The 18,417-nt window shown below is 40.1% G+C and overlaps 2 protein-coding genes across 5 annotated transcripts in view; both read right to left on the bottom strand.

The window, feature by feature from the left end:
* The window catches only part of LOC124411182 (inositol-pentakisphosphate 2-kinase), a 42,372-nt gene that overhangs the window by 1,840 nt on the left and 22,115 nt on the right, over positions 1-18,417 (bottom strand). Inside the window, exons 1-4 of one of the 4 annotated variants that reach the window (XM_046890144.1) lie at positions 7,492-7,649; positions 1,755-1,980; positions 575-779; positions 254-462 (exon numbers count right to left, since the gene is read on the bottom strand). In XM_046890144.1, coding sequence (XP_046746100.1) covers positions 254-462; positions 575-779; positions 1,755-1,955 — 615 coding nt within the window. In that variant the 5' untranslated portion in view covers positions 1,956-1,980; positions 7,492-7,649. Of the gene's footprint in view, positions 1-253; positions 463-574; positions 780-1,754; positions 1,982-3,146; positions 3,294-5,541; positions 5,745-7,491; positions 7,650-18,417 lie in introns of those variants that run through there. The other 3 variants (XM_046890142.1, XM_046890141.1, XM_046890143.1) reach the window with 3 other exon arrangements.
* On the bottom strand, positions 14,559-16,239 carry LOC124411183 (protein BTG2-like). The gene has a single exon (XM_046890146.1). The coding sequence runs from the start codon at positions 15,360-15,362 to the stop codon at positions 14,901-14,903; it is 462 nt and encodes a 153-aa protein (XP_046746102.1). The 5' UTR covers positions 15,363-16,239; the 3' UTR covers positions 14,559-14,900.

The raw sequence follows: 18,417 nt of genomic DNA, 5'->3' as shown, positions 1-18,417 counted from the left end.
TTACAAATATTATACTTTAACATAACTTTCATTACCAATAGAAGATTGTTTTCAACATTCAGTGATGAATAAATAGAATTTCTCCGGTCTAACGGTCAAAATTGCGGCAATTTCGTCTGTTGATGGCTGACCACGTCCCGGTCGAAAAATCAGGTAAGTAAAAATTTGTCTTTTACCGAAACACCTGAGAAACCTTATTTATTAACTTATGTAATTCATTTATGTAATAATAAATAGCGTCATCGAGTGTTACCTTGGAGTATTGCGTAAGACAATACGTGCACCTCTGGAACTGTTCGTCCGATTCGTGCCTGAATCCTTGTTTAGGTTTGATTTCAACGCAGAAAGTAGGTCGACTGCAATGGTGCTGCTGCAGCGAATCGGTAAGTTTGGCAGGTAAAAAGGCATAATCCACATATTTGGTGGCGTATTCTTCGACTATGTCTTTCTTGCGGCGACTTTCTGCGAAGAAAAGAGATGATTAACTGTGAATTCGTAATGCTTTACACAAAAATTGAGGCACTTCCTAGAACTGCATGTTGTTTCGAAAAGGAAATCGAATGATCTTACGCACCTGGACGCAGAGGGCGAATAGCTTCGGACAGCATCACCATATCTTCAGGCCTGCCGTGAATTATTTCCGGGGGTTGAACGTATTCGCCAAGAAACCCGGGAATTACGTGTCTCAGAAACTGATTTTCCTGGCACGTTCGAGCCTCGCCTCCATCCGGATCCGACTCGTCAGGTAAAGACTTCCGAAATCGCACCACCTTCCGCTCCTGTAAATATTGTTCGAGAAAAGTGCTTAATAAATGAAAATGCGCCGTCTTTAGATTGAAAGTTCAATAATAACATGTAATTTGAAAGTACAATTCCCCTCGAGTGTACATAATGTATGCATACATCGGGTAGGTAAAAACTTCAAGAAAGTATACGCCTTTGTTGCCGGTTTCTAATGCGGTCCGTGAGCTAATACACGTGCTACCTTACCTAGTTTCTTACTAAAGCTAAGTAGAAATTAACGCGTTTGCAACAATTCGAAGCATGAATATCCGTGATGGGTTTTCCTAACCTCCTCTGTGTTAGAAGGACATTAACCCAATCGGATAATAATTATACCACCAGAGACGGGATTTGACGTCAAGAGATGGGTTTCTCATCCGAATTTCATCCAGGTCAGGCGAGTAATCAAGGCTTAAATACCAGAGATTAGATATAGAGGAATTAGTCGTGTAGAAAAGGCAGCGAAGCGTGAATAATCATAGCAAAAACGAGCGCGAATGAGAAGATGGCCGAATGTTTATAACTTCGAAATCCTGAATTTGGCTAAAGCGAGTAGAGACCCCACGGCTCGTCGATCAATACCAAGAGTGAGCTAAACAGGTTCGCTAGTGAACGTGTTTTCTCTGGACAGTGGTCTCATCACACGCTGCTAGAATTTGTATATCAACTAATTACTGTTCAGTTCTACTGCGTAGTGGAAGTGACGGTTGGTGGCCCGGCACAATTACCGCGATATACGATATCAGGCCAGCAGTTGAACTGTTCCAGTATGCCCACACCCACATGTCGAACATGCGTGTTCTACTGGGGTTCACGTAATTTTCCATTGTCTCCTCCTCTCGCCTCATACGTCAACTACCATCAAGAAAACTGGATCGAAGAAGCGGAGCTGCAGCGTCAGCAGCTGAACGCAAGATTTGATATGTAAATACTCCGATATTGCCCGGTATTAATACATCAGATATACTTACACAAGGCAGTGCCAGCACCACATTTGCGTTTCCTTCCCCGCGATAGACACTCTCTTTGACGGATCGACGCTCGTCGGTGACGAAAAACTGGTCAAGAGCGAATTTCCACGCGTGGTCATTTTCCTGTTTTGCTTTTTCCGCCGCATCTAGTTCACTTCTTAACGAAGTTTCGTCGCAGGAGCTTCCCTCGTTCAGTATCATTCTTGTTTATCCATGAGAAATCAAACTGCAACAAAAAAAATGTTTATGATAAATTTTAACGCGTATATTTCAATTGCTTTTCAAATCGTGTTCAATTCGAAGTCAATGTGCTACACTTTTTCATTGTGTGTAGAAAAGCCTAACAGAGTTAGAAGCTGACTCGAAATCATAAACGACCATCGGCCGAGACCAATTATAAAAAATCACAAGCGCGTAGCTGGATGAAAGGTTAGATGACGTATCGTTTACTGTGTGTGTTTTTTTTACTGTCAAAACTACGTCAACTTCTATTTCAGACTATAATGCTATCATAAGATCATCACGGATACGGTCGTCCATATTATGATAAAGTGCTTAATCAATATATCGAACATCGCGTGTTGGTGCTCGATAACATTATTAACACCATGTGTTTATAAGCAGGCGCGAAGACACTGATGGATTTTCTAGTCCTATCATCATCAGGAGGTATATGTTTCGTAATTAGTTTAAATTAAGTGGGTAAAATATTAGTATCGGCGTACTTTCGATCTATCACTTTTATCGATCGACGAATTCTTCCATGTTTTCAATAACAAAAGACGAAAATATTTTACAGTATTCGTGATTCCCCCAACACATAGTTCGTTATTAGATCGATATTTCACATTGTTTGTAAACAATTTCTGACAATGCTGGTTTACTATTGACGAATGTAATTTACGGCGTGTAACCGCTTAGAGTCGTTCCACTCCTGAAGTATAAAAGCTGCGCATAAACTTTTTGAGCCTGTGTTGGTGCCTCCAGTTATGGTCGCAAGCGGAAACATGGCGGACTAGCACCCAACGCGTGCGAGGAGTCTCGAGGCGTGTGATAACTTCCAAACGACTCGTAGTGGTGTCAACGGGCATAGTAATCGGTGTTTATTAAAATAACAACAAATAAAACGAGCCCAAGGCGCTACTCGATTGTTGCTGTCGTTATAATAGATATGTATTCGGCTCGGGGCAGTTAGTAGATAAAGTTTATCGGTCAGGCCAAGGTTTACTATCTCCAGGCATCGACGTGACGTCGGTTCATGGGAGGAAAGGCGTGCGGATGATTCCGGGTGAGCAGCCAACAGAAAAGAGCTCAACAGGCGAGATAGATTGTTCAATCAGGTTCGTGAAGAGGCATTTATGACTGAAGCGAAGCGTGAGAAAATCCACTCACCGAAACAGGTCAACCGGCATCCCAATGAAATATATGAACGTCGGACATCAACCACGGTGTAATTTTCCCAGTAGACCTCAAATTTGAATCCACAAACAAGATTCCCTCGGCTATGCAGTTCGAAAATTTTCCCCTATGTCATTACCTTCGTCGTTCATGGAGCGCATTCGATACACAGCAAATATCACTGAAGACAAACGTAATTCAAACTTTACTAGCCTCTGACTTCTGGCAAATTTTTTAAAAAACATCATTTTTCAAACATCCACACGTATTTACATTCTCCTGAAGCTCCGGGGTTCCTGATTGTTTCGCGATCCCATATAACAAGCATCATTGGCAGGTGTAACAAGTGGAAACACTACCTGTCTTTTATGTATCCTACTAACATACGCACTTCATGTTGATAACAACGTCTTTCCGTGCTTTGACAGGCTGGCTCGGATACTTGGAACGCGGATCTGAAGTATAGGATGTTGTCAGGTATCGAACACGGCTTACCAACGCGAGTTTGAAGGCACGGATTGTGGGTACGAAGAATTCCCGATCGGACAATATCGCTGTTTCGCCAACATCGCTCCGCATTGAACTGCAATTCTATACTCAAGAGCTTGGAATCATCAATCTAGATATCGCGTTACCTGCAGTCATGAGGACAACAGGAGGAGCAATAGAGGTTAGTGCGTTACCCTTCGGCTCGGTTCAGCGTAAATTAGTATCATTTTGGGCGATTTTTTTCAGACCGACGAAGAGGAAACGCTGAGTAAACGTCAGTCTGTCCCCTGCATCGGCCGTGTCACACAATGCGGCGAAAGACAGAGAAGAACATCAGGGCAGTAACCGATGCTGACCTCTGAGACAACCTGATTCTCCGCCTGCCTGCTGCATCGAAAGAGCGGTATCGGCATGGACAGGTTGCACCTCCACTCCTCCACGGACCAGCGACCACTTGTCGATGTGGTTTGTTTGCCATCAACGATGCTCGAGCACTCCGACGTTTTCTATTCCAAAAAACTTCGGAGCAGAATTCGCCACGACGCGGAGTAAACTCGATGGTCATTACCAAGTCGACTGCTAGCTTCATCCTCCGACCGAATGATCAGCCATTAATTTTTCAGGTCACAACTTCCGCCCACCATGCATTGACTCCAGATCTTTCGAGAGTATCCGATGCACAGTAGGTATTGCACTGCACTTCTTGATTTTCAGCAAAACTCCGGTACGAAGAGTTCACGATAGTTCGAGCAACGGATTGTCGGTCGTCTTCGGCGTTATAAAGGTCAAAGGAATGGTAAGGAGGTAAGGAAGGAGTCGCTGGCTCTTTATCCGTAGATCTATAAATCTTTCCATTTGTGCATATACCTACACCCACGTAGAGCATTAATGGCGGATGTTTTGCGATTCTTGTGACATATAAACGCACTGAGAGGATAACTGGAACCTAGGATAAGTACTTGGTCACTTTCTAGACGGTAAGATTTCGAGCGTTTTCATTTTCTAGCGCGAACGAAAAATCATAGTCGTTGCCATGTTCGTGTTTATGGTACATATCTTGAGATTGGAGGAATCAAAAAATTACGTGAATTTAATAATCTGAGCAGAACAGTATAGAGGTTATCGATAAGACTTATTACGTAGGTATGAATTAATCGAGTTCAAACACCAAAGAAAAGATATTCGACATGTGATGTGGACATTTACAAATACATTTTTAGATCGTCGGATGCGTTCTCTGGTAATTATAACTTACAATTATACGATCGTTGCGGTCGAAAATGTTATCTGTGTTGCTTGTTACAATCAAACATCGTAACATGAACTCGCGCACGTTTTATAATCGTCCGATTCGGAGTTGTTTCCGCTGCTGCGGTAATTTGTTTGTTATAGAATGGAAGGAGGGAGAACATGGAGGCAGGAGTGCAAGAAGAGGAGAAGGAGGAGGGAGTTCGCTATAGTAATATATATCATGAATTATGATGATTTGCTGTTACACAAATTTTGGATAACACCGCGTATAATTTCGAAACGAGTACAGAGAGCGGCGATTCCGTCGCTTACAAACTTCTGAGTTTATAAAAATGTGTAAAAAGTAAAATTAATAACAATAAGAATCAAAATTTTCTCAACAATGAATACTCTGCGCTATTGCGTGTGTTAAGACAAACGTTAAAAGCATATGTCGTAAACAAAACAAAAAAAAGGGGGGAAATTCATTAAATTATACTTTTAGGTATATTATTTCGTTAGCAATATTCAGAATATACCAACATGGCATTTAGAAACTCGCTTGCTCGAGGCTGTGAAACCAACATAATAAGCTTGTCTTTTTTTTTCTTCTTCTTTTAGTAATTTTCTGAGACCTGTTTAACACAAAAATGCAATGAATTTAGTTGGCGGATGGTGCTGCGTGCGAAGAAACACGTCGTCTGCGTTATACGGAGGACAAACGAGCCTTTACTGGACGGGATGAAATATACATCGTTGAGAGCAGTATGTGGATTTGCAAGGTTTCGTTGCTCAATGTTTAGCGAATAAATATTTTGCAACGACAGCCGAACCGTAGAGAGGCCGAGCGGGACGAGTTACGCGTACCAAGATGGCCGCCACATGTAGAATCGCCGAATCACGCGTTCCTAGCCTTCTTTCGCCTGCCTGCCTGCTTGCCTGCCTGCTGTGCAGCTACATAACGAGTAAAATACCGGCGCCTGCGGCGTCACAATTAAACGCTGTACAAAACTCTGCGCAGATGTGAAAATTGAAAAAAATTCAAAATCTAATATATGTAACGACAAAATCTTGCTTATAAACGTACGTGGAACTGTGCTCGAGAGATCTGAGGCCTAGATACATGATAAATTCGTTTTGAAAAATTCGAGTGACTGAAAAATTAGTTTTCTCCAGGACAGATACCTGCGCTCATAGTTTCGAAATCCGAATATTTAGCTATCCCCGAGACACACGAAACCCTCGAATGGCCGAAAGCAACATCTCCACGAGACTCGTTCCGATTCGACGAAACAGGACCAATTTGAATTTCTGCATGAATGTATACAGACCGTAGAATGAATAAATAACACCGAACTATCAGATTTACAGATTATTTCGGCGAGTGCGTCAAGACCGATTTATTGCTACTTTCGTCAGCGTATTACACAAAACGGGTATATCGGGTATAACGGATACCCCTAATCCCTCCCCCCTCTAAGTTTCCCTGCGTCGATTCAACAAAGTAAGGCGTAGAAAAATTTGACCGCAAGAAGTTGTACATGTGCACAAATACGTACATTTGTTACATGACCGACATATAACCAATACATAACCGCGGCCATAACGCAAGAAGAAAAGGACAGAAGATAAAACGACGCAAACTTATACAGATGTTATAGCAGGCGGAATGATGCGCTGGATTTTTTTTTAAATACTGACTTAGTTGACCCTGAATGCTCTTTATCTATGAAACTAGGAGGGTCTACATTTTTGCCGCTTTTGAAAGGTTCCTAAATCTTCTTACAAATCTGCGTTACTCTGAATTTTGTTGTTCTCGGAGGCGATAATTATAGATTTCGAGAGAAAAACGATTACGTTGATTTACTTGAAATATATCCAAACTGATAATTAATCTTATCGCAACGTATAAGCGCGCCGCATTCTAATCTACCTTACAAACTACAGGCTTACGACGCTCCCGGGGTGTATGAGCCGATAACTACGACACAAGGCGGTAAAGAACCACAGACAATACACGTGTAAATAACAGAGGACGCCTCGCGAGAAAATCAGTTTCTGCGCGATTTAGAACTTGCAATATTTTCTCGCATTCGCGCTGGCCAAAACCTTAAGTTGCGAAGTCGTCGATCGATCTAGCGATTAAGAAAAAACTGTTAGTTCGATTTATGTTAAGGTCATGTACAAAGCGTTGCGTTGTAAAAAGGAATAGAAAACGTAATTGGCAATATACTGCACTGTTGATCGTCAAGACAAGGTACGGTTGGTTTACCTTAGACTTAGCATTTCACAGTTTACCCATTTTCCGGTACGAAACGAAACGACAAGCGTGTGATATTTCCTAAAGTTTTGTGGGTTTGAATCTAAAGCAGTTACAATCATAATTTTAATCTTCATACAAATACTGTACCGTTATCGTTCCCGGTAAAACCTACCATTCAGAAATTATAAGCACATCATGTTTCTCAGGAAAAAACGAACGTAGGTAAACATATTCGATACGACAATGACACAACGCAGACCTTGTGTTCTCCGCAAAATTTTCTCGGCCTCGCGGACGTTGTCGTGGCTAATTAAATGATACCAGAACACTAAGAATAAATTGGCAAATATGAAGTACCTTGAGAAGCGCTGAAAAAATAATTATGAACCTAAAGAGTTGAAGAACGTTCAACGTGCCGTAACCTTGTCGCGCTCGTTTGTTACAATACAAACATAACTTTACATTCGTTCACATTAGGAGGTCTCGAAGTCAGAATCATTGTTGGTCCAATTGTAAACATTGATTCTAATGGTTCAAAAAGAAATTTCAAATTCCGATCTAAATTACATGTATGTGCCAAATCGCTAAAGAAGACGGTAACGTCGGACGTGTGCGGTTGTGCAACTCCTCTATCCTGCCAGCATTTTGTTTATGTTTTCTGATTTTCGACGCGAAAGTTACAAAACCATGTTACCGTGTTTAACCGCCGCTACTGCTCCGTCCTGGTTGCTTACCAGGTCTGGTCGATCCTCAGGCTTATCTTGTACTACATCCTCTGTTTATTTTCATGACCTTTTTACTCCATCCTCGCATAAGGCGTGAAGCTTTTCAGTGTCCCATGGTGCAACGCGCGTCATACCACGAGGACGCTACTCGAGACACAACAAAACTCCACACTACAGTTTGAAGATAAGAAGCAAAAGAAGTAGTAGCCAGTGACGCACCGCTTGGCAACATGGCCGTCAGTATTTCACGACATGCGCGAATGCATTCTGCTGACGTTTTTATCGAACCCGCCTGTCCTTCCGATGTCGTGCGAATCTAGCACATCAGGATCAAACTGAACCCAGAGACGATACCGCGTCACTAGAGACATTTCATCCTTGTCCTTTAACTCGACATTAATTACATTCCAAAATACTGTTAGAGTCTGCCTGATGAAAATGCTATAGGATGTCGTTAATGGAAAATCAGTTTGTTTTGATGAGGATGCATAATGAATTCCCTGAAGTTATTCGCCGTCTTTTCATGACCATGATTCACCATCGAATGTTTTAGATACTATCAACGTTCATTCGTCTATTGGGGTACCTGAGAAAAGACATTCGACGTTGCCGAAATCGCATTGCTGAAGAATACTGAATTGTGAAACGGACGAGGCTTTATCGTACCTCCGGTCATTGGGTTTAGAAACTTACAGCTATTGTCATACGGCTGTGTGTCACGAATACGAATCAATGTTAGTATAATTCCTAGCACGGCGAACTCAACGTACTCGCCACCACCACCTACGGTAGTGTTAACGCACACGCGATGCGTGTTACAATAACATGATTAGAACAGCTACACCCAATTGACTAGCTAAACAAAATATTCAACATCTAAAAATTATGGGTTCCTTTATCGGGAATAAAAGGCTTTAATCGTTTCTGAATCTATGATATTGAATAAAGTTATTATTGAGTAATTGAATTTCAATTATATTTTTATTGATAGAATGTTGAGACAAAAAATTTATAATCCGAATTGAAACAAAGAATAAAATTGTGGTGAAATTTGATACTGTTTGTCTACAAAATCGAATATATTCAATAACTTGACATAAAATCTAAGACGTTTGAGGGAGGTGTTTCGAATTAAATCATAAGAGACAACGATGTTAATTTTTTCATCATTTTTATATTCATGAAATTTCATAAGCACGAGGCCCTTACTTTTATTTTCTCTGTACAAAAAGATTCGAAAAAATTATAGTTCTTTTTTTTTCATTTTAGTTTATTTTATTTTTTTATTATTTCATTCTTTCATTAAAAGAGTTAAATTTTTCCGATCTCACGGCATATATATACAAGCGAGAAATAATAATTTTTAATCTATCAACTAAATATAATTATACATTGATATAGTAGACTTAATAATAATAATAATGTAATTATAATAATAGGTATAATTCTAAAATTCTAGGGATTCGTGTTCTGGGTTGGTTGACTGATTGATCCGGGGTATGTATTATGTATGTATAGGTGTTTCTCATGCAGGTATATAGAAATTCATTTGGCAAATTTCACATGATGTACATAATATATATGTTTGTCGTTTAAATTTGCAAAATTTTTCCACAACGTCTATGTATTGAGTGACTGTGCATCGTAATATATACATTTACGTATATTATTATTATTACTCTAGTATGTATATATATATGCGTATGGAGCGGAGCTCGACGCGACGGCGAGTTCACCATTGGTCCTTGTTTGTTACTCTTATTTTTTATGTTACTTTAAGTAAAGTTTATACATGCTCTTATAAAGTCTTCGTGTTTTTGTTTTGTTTTGTTTTTCTTTTCTTTTATCCTATAATATATGATTTAGTACAGTCTTAATCACATGTCACTCGGCCCGGTGGTGTGGATCCCGCACCTCGCTTCGAGCACCCTCTTTTCTCATCTCCAGCTATCCAACTCTCGTTCCCTTTTCCTCCCTTCTATCTCAATCGCTGTTTCTAGTTATTTTTCTCGTACTGACCAAATCCTACGCTCGTTATGAAAACTGTTTCATGGTTCTCCATTTGCTACTTTTCCATCTATACGGTTCTCTTTCTCTCTCTCTTCCGTTCTTTATTATGCATTCTTACCGGTTTACGCTAGCCTGATTTACTTATTATTCAACGAATCTATCTGCATATTACAGTTACGATCAATATTGACGATCCATCATAGACCAAATAGAAAAAAGGATGTGACCAACACTACGTCATTGAATTTGGCAACGCACGAGCGGTGAATAAAGTCAATGCCTACTGTCTACATTATATGGTGTCAGTCATGCCCACTTTTCATTTTGGTTTCTATAGTTCTCAACCCATTTGGCAAACCACACACGTTATTGATTATACGTACATAAAATTAGTGCTTGTATTTATTTGATATTAGGATCTACAGTGGTGTACGCATGCTCTCCTCAACTTGCCATGATTCATGATAACTACAGATTGCAGCGCGGCTCGATCTCAACCATAGACTAGATGGACTTTACCGTTATTGTGTTGTTTTTTTGCCACTTGAGAAAAGAACTGTCTGTAAGATGGTAGAATCTACAATCACGTTTCAGTATCCCAATCGCAAACATTGCTTGGATTTTAATTTCCATTTTCTTTTACGACACGAGTTGGATAACAAGTTTGAAAATTTTCAACCCTTTGACTCAGCTAACCAAAGAAAGAGAGAGAGAGACAAGTGAAGTAAATGTTTTATCTACTACGAGTAATACATTTTTAATCGGGTGACAATTATAGGTATGAACAAATGAAACTCTGTCTCGAAAGTACTCGCCCAAAAGTTCATTGTTAGATATTGAACAAAATTACTCCGCGACACATGTCCTCTCAATCGTCTCAAAACGTGTTTCCGAAGAAAAAAAAAAAAAAGCAAAGAACTTCGAACAATCCAAAACGGTGAAGCAGAAACTCAGAAAAAATCGAATAAATCCAAAATCTGAGAAAATCCAACTCGCTCGTTGCAAATTGTTACATTCTTTTTCTATACACACAAGTGTTTCGCAATTTGATCGAAATTGTTCAAAATAACCAGAATAGTACATTCCATTTTTCACACGATTAAAATAGCGTGGTTATAGTTTCTGTACACGAGTTTTACAATTTTTTTTCTCTTCTTATTCTTTTTACACAAATGAAAATTTTTATACATGATTTTCGTACGGCTGTATCAAACTATTTTATAAGCCGTTCTCGATAATACCACCAGAAAATTTTGACGTCGTTATCGTCCAGGTTATCGTGTATTGTTTTCCTCCTTTTATTTTCGCTTTATGCCAAAGATGCGTAATGTGAATGTAAAGTGTACACAAGATATCGTGTTTATATTCTTAATTTCACCTCGTGTGTTAAGTTTGGATTGTTGTCGTTGGTTTTTCTCGATTTTTTTTTGTTTGTAAGTTTGTTTGTTTTTTTTCTTCTAACATTTCGCAATTATTTTTGTTGTTTTTTTTCCCGAGTTTTGTGTGTATGTGTTTTTTTGTTTTTAGTTTTTTTAGTTTTTTTTTTTCATTTTTTTATTTAAAAAAATACTGAATCATAACCAAGCTAAAATCACAGACTTGCTGGCGAATATCCCAGCCGTTTTGTACAAATTCTTCCTGAAGGGCTCTACACTCTGTATATATAAAATACAAAGTACAGGATTATATGTATTATATGCATACATACACACGCGCGAGTGTTTTCCATTTACCCCCCCACCTCCTTTCACCCCCTCCCTCCTCCAGCTCAAGCTCCGCGAACGAACTACAACCCGTGTATGTATATGTATATCCCCAATTCGCACCACACACACACACACACGTATACACGAAATACACATTTGCACAACGCACAACACACGCATTCCCACACCACGTAACTTTGTTTTTCATTTGTTTTTCCTTGTAGCTCTGTATGTATATGTATATATGTATACTATGTGGATGTGTATATGTTTGCGTGGTGTTTCTGCCCTTATAACTATATAATTTCACACGGGGTATTTTCACATTTTGTTACTACATATTTATTACTTGCTATTATACAGTCAAGGTTCGGCGAAGCAGACCCTTCAGACTGAGTTCCTAGAAGGATTCGCTTCGCCGAATTCTCATGGTATATGACGATTCCCTAGCAGCGGTGCAATTATTATCATTATTATTACTACTATCCGAACTATTGTGTGTATATATATATATATATACACAAGGTATTTTATGGTAAACACTAATGCAGTTATTCTTATTCGTAATCCTCACGCCCTACGTTCGCATACAATTCTATGTATGTATATATATATATACAAGGGTTATTATGAGTGTATGATGGTGGTGGTGTACGCAAGACAACAACCTGTGTTCGGTATAATTACAACCGCATAAATGTTCTGTACATGCATGCGATGTCGGTGTAAGCGTTTCAATTCGTGAAATCATTACTGACGGTGAGAATAAGAGTTGAATTTTTTCTGTGTAACTGTAGGTATATATACGTATGTTTATATACCCGACGAAATCATAATGACGACGTTAACTACGCTTGTATAAATATTATAGTAACAAAAAAACATTACCCCCGTGTTTTAATTTGAGCGATATTTGACTGTTGTTAGCTGTTTGTTTCTTTTTTTTCCTGTTTAGTTGGTGAATAACTGGCAATCAGTTCTCTACATCTACGGGCTAAAAAAAAAATTGCATCAAGGAACACACGACTAACTACGTATAAGACATAACGATTGAAACTGCAGTGTTGTGTAAAATAGCGATTATGATGAAAATGCTAACTGGAAAATAAAATGAGCTGACAATATTGTTCAGAGAAAAGAGTAACGTGATGTAAAAAAATTATACAGGCATGTATGTACACATTACTGGTATGTTGCAGTTTTGGCAATAAATTTTTGGAAATCATTAAAATCACTACGCGCATTTATCACCGAAAAATTAGAACTGCAACATGCTTGCGATGCGTATATCTTGACCGCTTAGGTGTGTGTGTGTGTGTGTGTGTGTGTACTTCTAATTGTTTATATTATATATATTAGGTCGATACATACATGTATGGAGATTGCTTATATTGTCTTTCGCTCTCTCTTTATCCTCATTGTATAATCACAGACATCATATATATATATATATTTATTTATTTTTTTGTTTTTGTTTTTTCTTTCCTTTTTTACTTCAACATTTGCTTGATACCGCAGTAAGTTTTAGTACGTAGACCGAGATTCAACAACAGATTTAGATTTGCTACCCAATCAGAACATGCGATATATTTTTTTTTTTTTTTTTTCTTCTTTATAATACTTTTTTTCAAGTATTAATTTTATTGTTTAATATTCATCCTTTTATAAATTTTTTTTCGATTCAAATCAGCAAATGTTATATCCTGCTCCTGTATCAGTTTTGTACAATAAAAATCACATGCTTCGTTTAAAAATTATTAATATAGTATGTATGTATATATATACATTTATATATTACATAGAATATACATATATATATTTATATATATGTATACACACAGACACAATTGAATTATTTGTTACGTTCAAATTGCAATCAGCCTCAAATCAATAATAGTACAGGTATGTTGTATAATATGTAGAATTATAAGACATTAGAAATGAATAAAATTTACTCTCTCTCACTCTCTCTCTCTTTGTCTCCCATACATATCATGAATATATATATATATCGATCCAATAATTATTTATAATCCATTAAATCTTTCATTCACGATTAGAGAATCACAGTTACTTTTAAAAATTATACATATAAATATATATATATATATATATATATATATAATTTTTAAGATATATATATATATTTCTATATATTAATGTACAATTCGATGATATACAAATACAATTCGTTCGCGTATTTCAACACGCAGACGAGCACACACGCACACTCGCTCACTAACACACACACACACACACAAACACATCCAGACACATATATATCATACGTTGATACATGTACGCACGTCATTGATATTGATTTTCCATATCATGTTCGATATTAATTCTTCTATTTTTATCTTATTTTGCCACTTACACCCTACAAACAATATACGTACGTACGTACATGTATAATATTGGATAGACAAATATTGTTGCCCGGTGCATACGAGAGTGTATGTTTAGTATGGGTGCGCGTATGTGTAATTTTGCGTGTTGGTGGAAAATGGTAATGATACGTGGTGTATATGACAATTCAAATGATTCGATGAGTGAACGATCTAACGTTGCACAGTCTCTGTGGCCGACCTCAAACAGGGGGGTGGGGGGCACAGAGGGGTGGGAGGTGGGGGTGGGGCTACCACAGCATAGCCTCAATTCCAGATGCCCTCTATAAAATTTTGTTTCTTTAATTTCCTTTTCTTTCTCTTAATTTTCCCTTTCTCACTGCTTTCTGCTGCGTCCTCGTTAAAATGTAATGGCCGGCATAGCTAGTCGAACGATTGGCGTCACCGGGTGGGGGGGGGGGGCTTCGTAAGCTTATACGGTTTATAATTGTAGATAGGGGGCTGGGGATCGCGGCTCAGTCAGGGCTGCATGGATACTTTTCTGTGGCTTGGTTTTCTTTTGCCAGTGTTTTCTTTCTTCCTTCTTCTTCTTTTGCTTCTTTTTCATCTTCTTCTTCTTCTTTTTCTTCATCTATTTCTTCTTATTTTCCTTTGAGATCATTGGTGGAGTGTGAACAGTAATAACTCGTTTTTGGTCCCTCTGAAAGGGCGCTGCAGATGGAGAGTCAGCGAGACGGCTGCAACTCGACATACCGCCGTTGGGAAGAGAGTTGTTTGATAATATCGTGCCGCGACAACAGCAGATACAATAATAATAATAATATTAGATGAAATATATGCGAGTTTCGGTACGTATAATGAGCGACGATTGCATGAGGAGCGACTGAACTTCTAAGCGAGTTTGAGAAGATCGTGTTGTTGTTGTTGATGTTTTTTTTGTTGTTGTTGTTGTTTGCAAGTTGCTGCGAGCGATTGGCTCAACTTGATACGAAAGCGGCGATCTGCTCGCTAAATTGCGTGTGCTCCATGAATAACGATTCCTTGCAGCTCTCGAACTGTTGCGACTCCTCTGGGTCCGGCTCCGTACGTTCGTACAGAACACAGATCGAGCCGTTCTCACCGATCCTGTACGAGACCTCGGCGGGGTCGATCCACATCGTCAGCTCCGTCGGAAACAGGTTATGGAGAACGGTGGGCAGGAGACCGACGTTTGCTCCGGCCTGGGCGATCACCGGATCCATTTTACCATTTATGCGGAGGCATCGGTACCCCGAACCTCGGTTTGGCCGGTCCGGAAACCAGTGGTCTCTGTATCGGCGTCGCAGTACCTCGGAGAGCGATGACTTGAACATTTGCAGCTGCCGCTCGGACAGCTGGCCGGCTTGCAGCCTTAGTAAATGCACGAGAAAGTCCGCCGCGGACACGATTTCCAACCTCATTTTGGCTACGTGGTAATGCTGTCGTTGGTCTTAGTGTTGAGCTGATATTCTTTTTCACCTTCTTCTTCTTTTACTGCGTCACGACGTTTTCTTTATTACCGTTCTTAGCCTAACGGCAGAGGTGTTGGAATCCAGCTTTGGGACTTGCGCGGGTTCCTCCTGCAGCTGCTTTCAGCTTCGATCGATCCGCTTCTCCTCCTGCCGCACAACACAGACCCTCGGGCACCGGGAACGACGACGGATTTGAAAACAAATAGTGATTCAAAATGGCGACGACACCGCCGACGCTTGGTTACGCTCGAGGGAAAGCAAAGCTAGCTGCAGCGATCAGCGATTGAAAACTGCGGGCTCGTGTAAACCGCTTTGGATTGGCTGCCGACGACGACAATGATGGCGTATAACCTGACGAAACGCGCAAGCGACGAGCTCTCTCTTGGTACGATCGATTGTCGCTAGCGGATAGACGCGGTAGAGCGGCGGCGGTAATTTTCGCTTTCAGAATCGATCCTCTTCTTTCTTGATACGTAACGCTGTTTCTTACAATTGTACGGAACGGACGTCAGATTCACAATAATCTTGCAGTTTATTCGAAACGAGAAAGGCCAACGATGACCATCGACAAAAATAATTAGACGACAAAATTGCAATTCGTCCGAAGTGTAAAGAAACTTTTCACAAAAGAAAACAAAACAATAAAAACTTATCTCCCTCTGTCTACTTCTCTAGCTTCACCTTTCGTTTCTATAACTCTACACACGATAAAACCAGCTTCGGTCACATAAACGATCTTTACGCCACGGCACGGGAATGTCCCTCCGGATTCGCGAACCGCACCCTGTGAGTACCGACGACTTTCTAAACGACAGCGGACGCCGTCGCGAGGAAGTAGCCTCGTCTCTTTGTTCGGGTTGCGGTCGAGTGGGGGAAGGAGCTCTCGACCAATCCGAGCCGTCCGCTCCACTGCGCTTGACTGTCACGTGACCCGGTAGCAGCATGCGCGCGCAGCTCGTTCTTCGAATGACCAAGGAAACCCTAGGCTGTGTGGTGTGCGTGCTTGTCGATGTATAGAAAGCGCCGTCTCGCTTCGCGTCGCCGCGCCTTGCCAGGAAACCGTGCGGCGATGACGCGCCAGGCCCGAGGAGAGCGACGCCATGTTTCTGGCAGCGCATACGAGCCTCGTCGAGGCTGTTGTGAGTAAAGCGTTAATCTAGTGATAAGAGGAGAAAAAGACAAAAATTGCTCAAAGATTGGTATACTGGAATATGGTAGTCTCCGTCAGGGTTTCATTTTAATCTAACGAGCCGTGCCACGGAAGAACGAATGAAAGGAAATTTATTTACCTGACAATGAGCTTCGACGCTAGTCTTTGATTCTACACGCAGATGTTCTATCTGTCAATGTATCGGCATACAAGTCCATAGACACAGAAAAAAAAATGAAGACTGCCGATTGGCTGCACGGCTGCCTGCCTGCCCGCCTGCGGGAGAATACGTCTTTCGTATACGTACCGTGAACGTCCTACTTTGCATCGACGTTCCTTCAAAAACAAGTAAAAATATTGCCTGGCTGATTGTGAGTGAGCGACTGCCGTCGCTACCTTTTCGCGCGTCAGAGCCTGAATCCATTTAATGGCGTCGATAGTCGACCCAGACAATTCCACAAAACGCTATAATACCGTTTGATTTCAGCGATACATAATAAAAATTCAGAAATCTAGAAGAATTAAGCCAAAGGTTCTCGGTACTTCAGTTACATAATCGGTTTATGTTTTTGTAAACGTTATCCCTTTCAAATTGAGCGGTCAGAAAAGAGATGCATATCCAATATTTTTTTGATCTCGTGATATGAATTCGTCAAAATTGTCTGTACGAAGGAAGAAGAAATGCAATCGGTGTACTTGATGCAGGTTCTTTGACCAGTTCATTAATCCCACGGAGACTTGTGGGTCGCCGAGTTTTTACTTTGAATGCAGAGATACGCGTTTATGTACGCGTGAGATGGAAGAATGAACCGGTAAATGGGTGGGCGAACGGGCGTCTACAGATCAGAACGCTTTCGAACACAGAGTAACGACTAAGAACGGCGACGTTGTGATGACATTGCAGACGGCAGGGAGCCTCAGGCAGATTTATTTTAATTAGATTTTACATCGATCGAACGAAATTTATCGTAATATCACTAGGAAGCGAGCAAATAGAATTTCCACAGATTAATGCCAGCAAAGCAATACGTGATTCTGGTTTTTGATCGGATAATCGTTTTGCTCATCGGTAAAAAATAAAATCTGCTACTATAGGTTGCGAAAAAAGTCGTATGGCGTCTTACTATTGATACCTGCCCACCCAGTTACCTAACTCCCACAATTTTGCTTCCTTCTACGCAACTACTGCTGGTACTCGCAGTTTCACTACATATGGGAAAAAAAATCATAATGGTATTATAAATTTTCACATCTGGTGATCAAAAATCAATATGCGTGAACAGGAAGAGGAAACTAAAGCAGGAAGGTCTTGATACTTCGCTGCTTCAACCCTGATCTGTAAGACAACGAATGCTTACAGAAGTTTAGGCAAATTAGTATTGCTATTCAATCTTCTGAATTAAATCAGCTTCATCGAGGTTCAGTCTTCCTTGATATGAATGTTGATTTTATTTTTGAATAAAACATGCGAACGTGAGTCAGCTTGCGTGTTTCTTTTTACGTGTGAAATAATGACTCAAGCAATACTATGCTTGGTGCCCTTAGGCTGTCCAACCTTCTAACAAACCATAATGCCGCTCACAATATACCTGATATAAATGGATAATTAGGGGATACCTTTAGACAGTTGGATGGACGGTGAGATCACGGGGAGCGCGGTGCCACGAAACGGTACCTTGACACTGCAGCTCAACGCAGCGGCACTCGAAACGTTCTGCACGGATTAAACTTGCGGTAATAAATTATAGTGGTTTTTCCGATTATCGTTGAAAGGGTGCAATTAGAAAGGCAAATTAGACTAAATGGCTTAACGTATTTATAAGCTGCACCAATTGTCACTGGTTACCTTACGAT

This window comes from Diprion similis, chromosome 10 (genome assembly GCF_021155765.1).
Source record: "Diprion similis isolate iyDipSimi1 chromosome 10, iyDipSimi1.1, whole genome shotgun sequence".
Lineage (NCBI taxonomy): Eukaryota > Metazoa > Arthropoda > Insecta > Hymenoptera > Diprionidae > Diprion > Diprion similis.
Note: the sequence above shows the minus strand (reverse complement) of the source record. Positions and strands in the feature narration are given on the sequence as shown.

Excerpts from the sequence above, each read along its gene's own strand:
- LOC124411183 (XM_046890146.1), bottom strand. The coding sequence starts at position 15,362 with ATGAGGTTGGAAATCGTGTCCGCGGCGGACTTTCTCGTGCATTTACTA.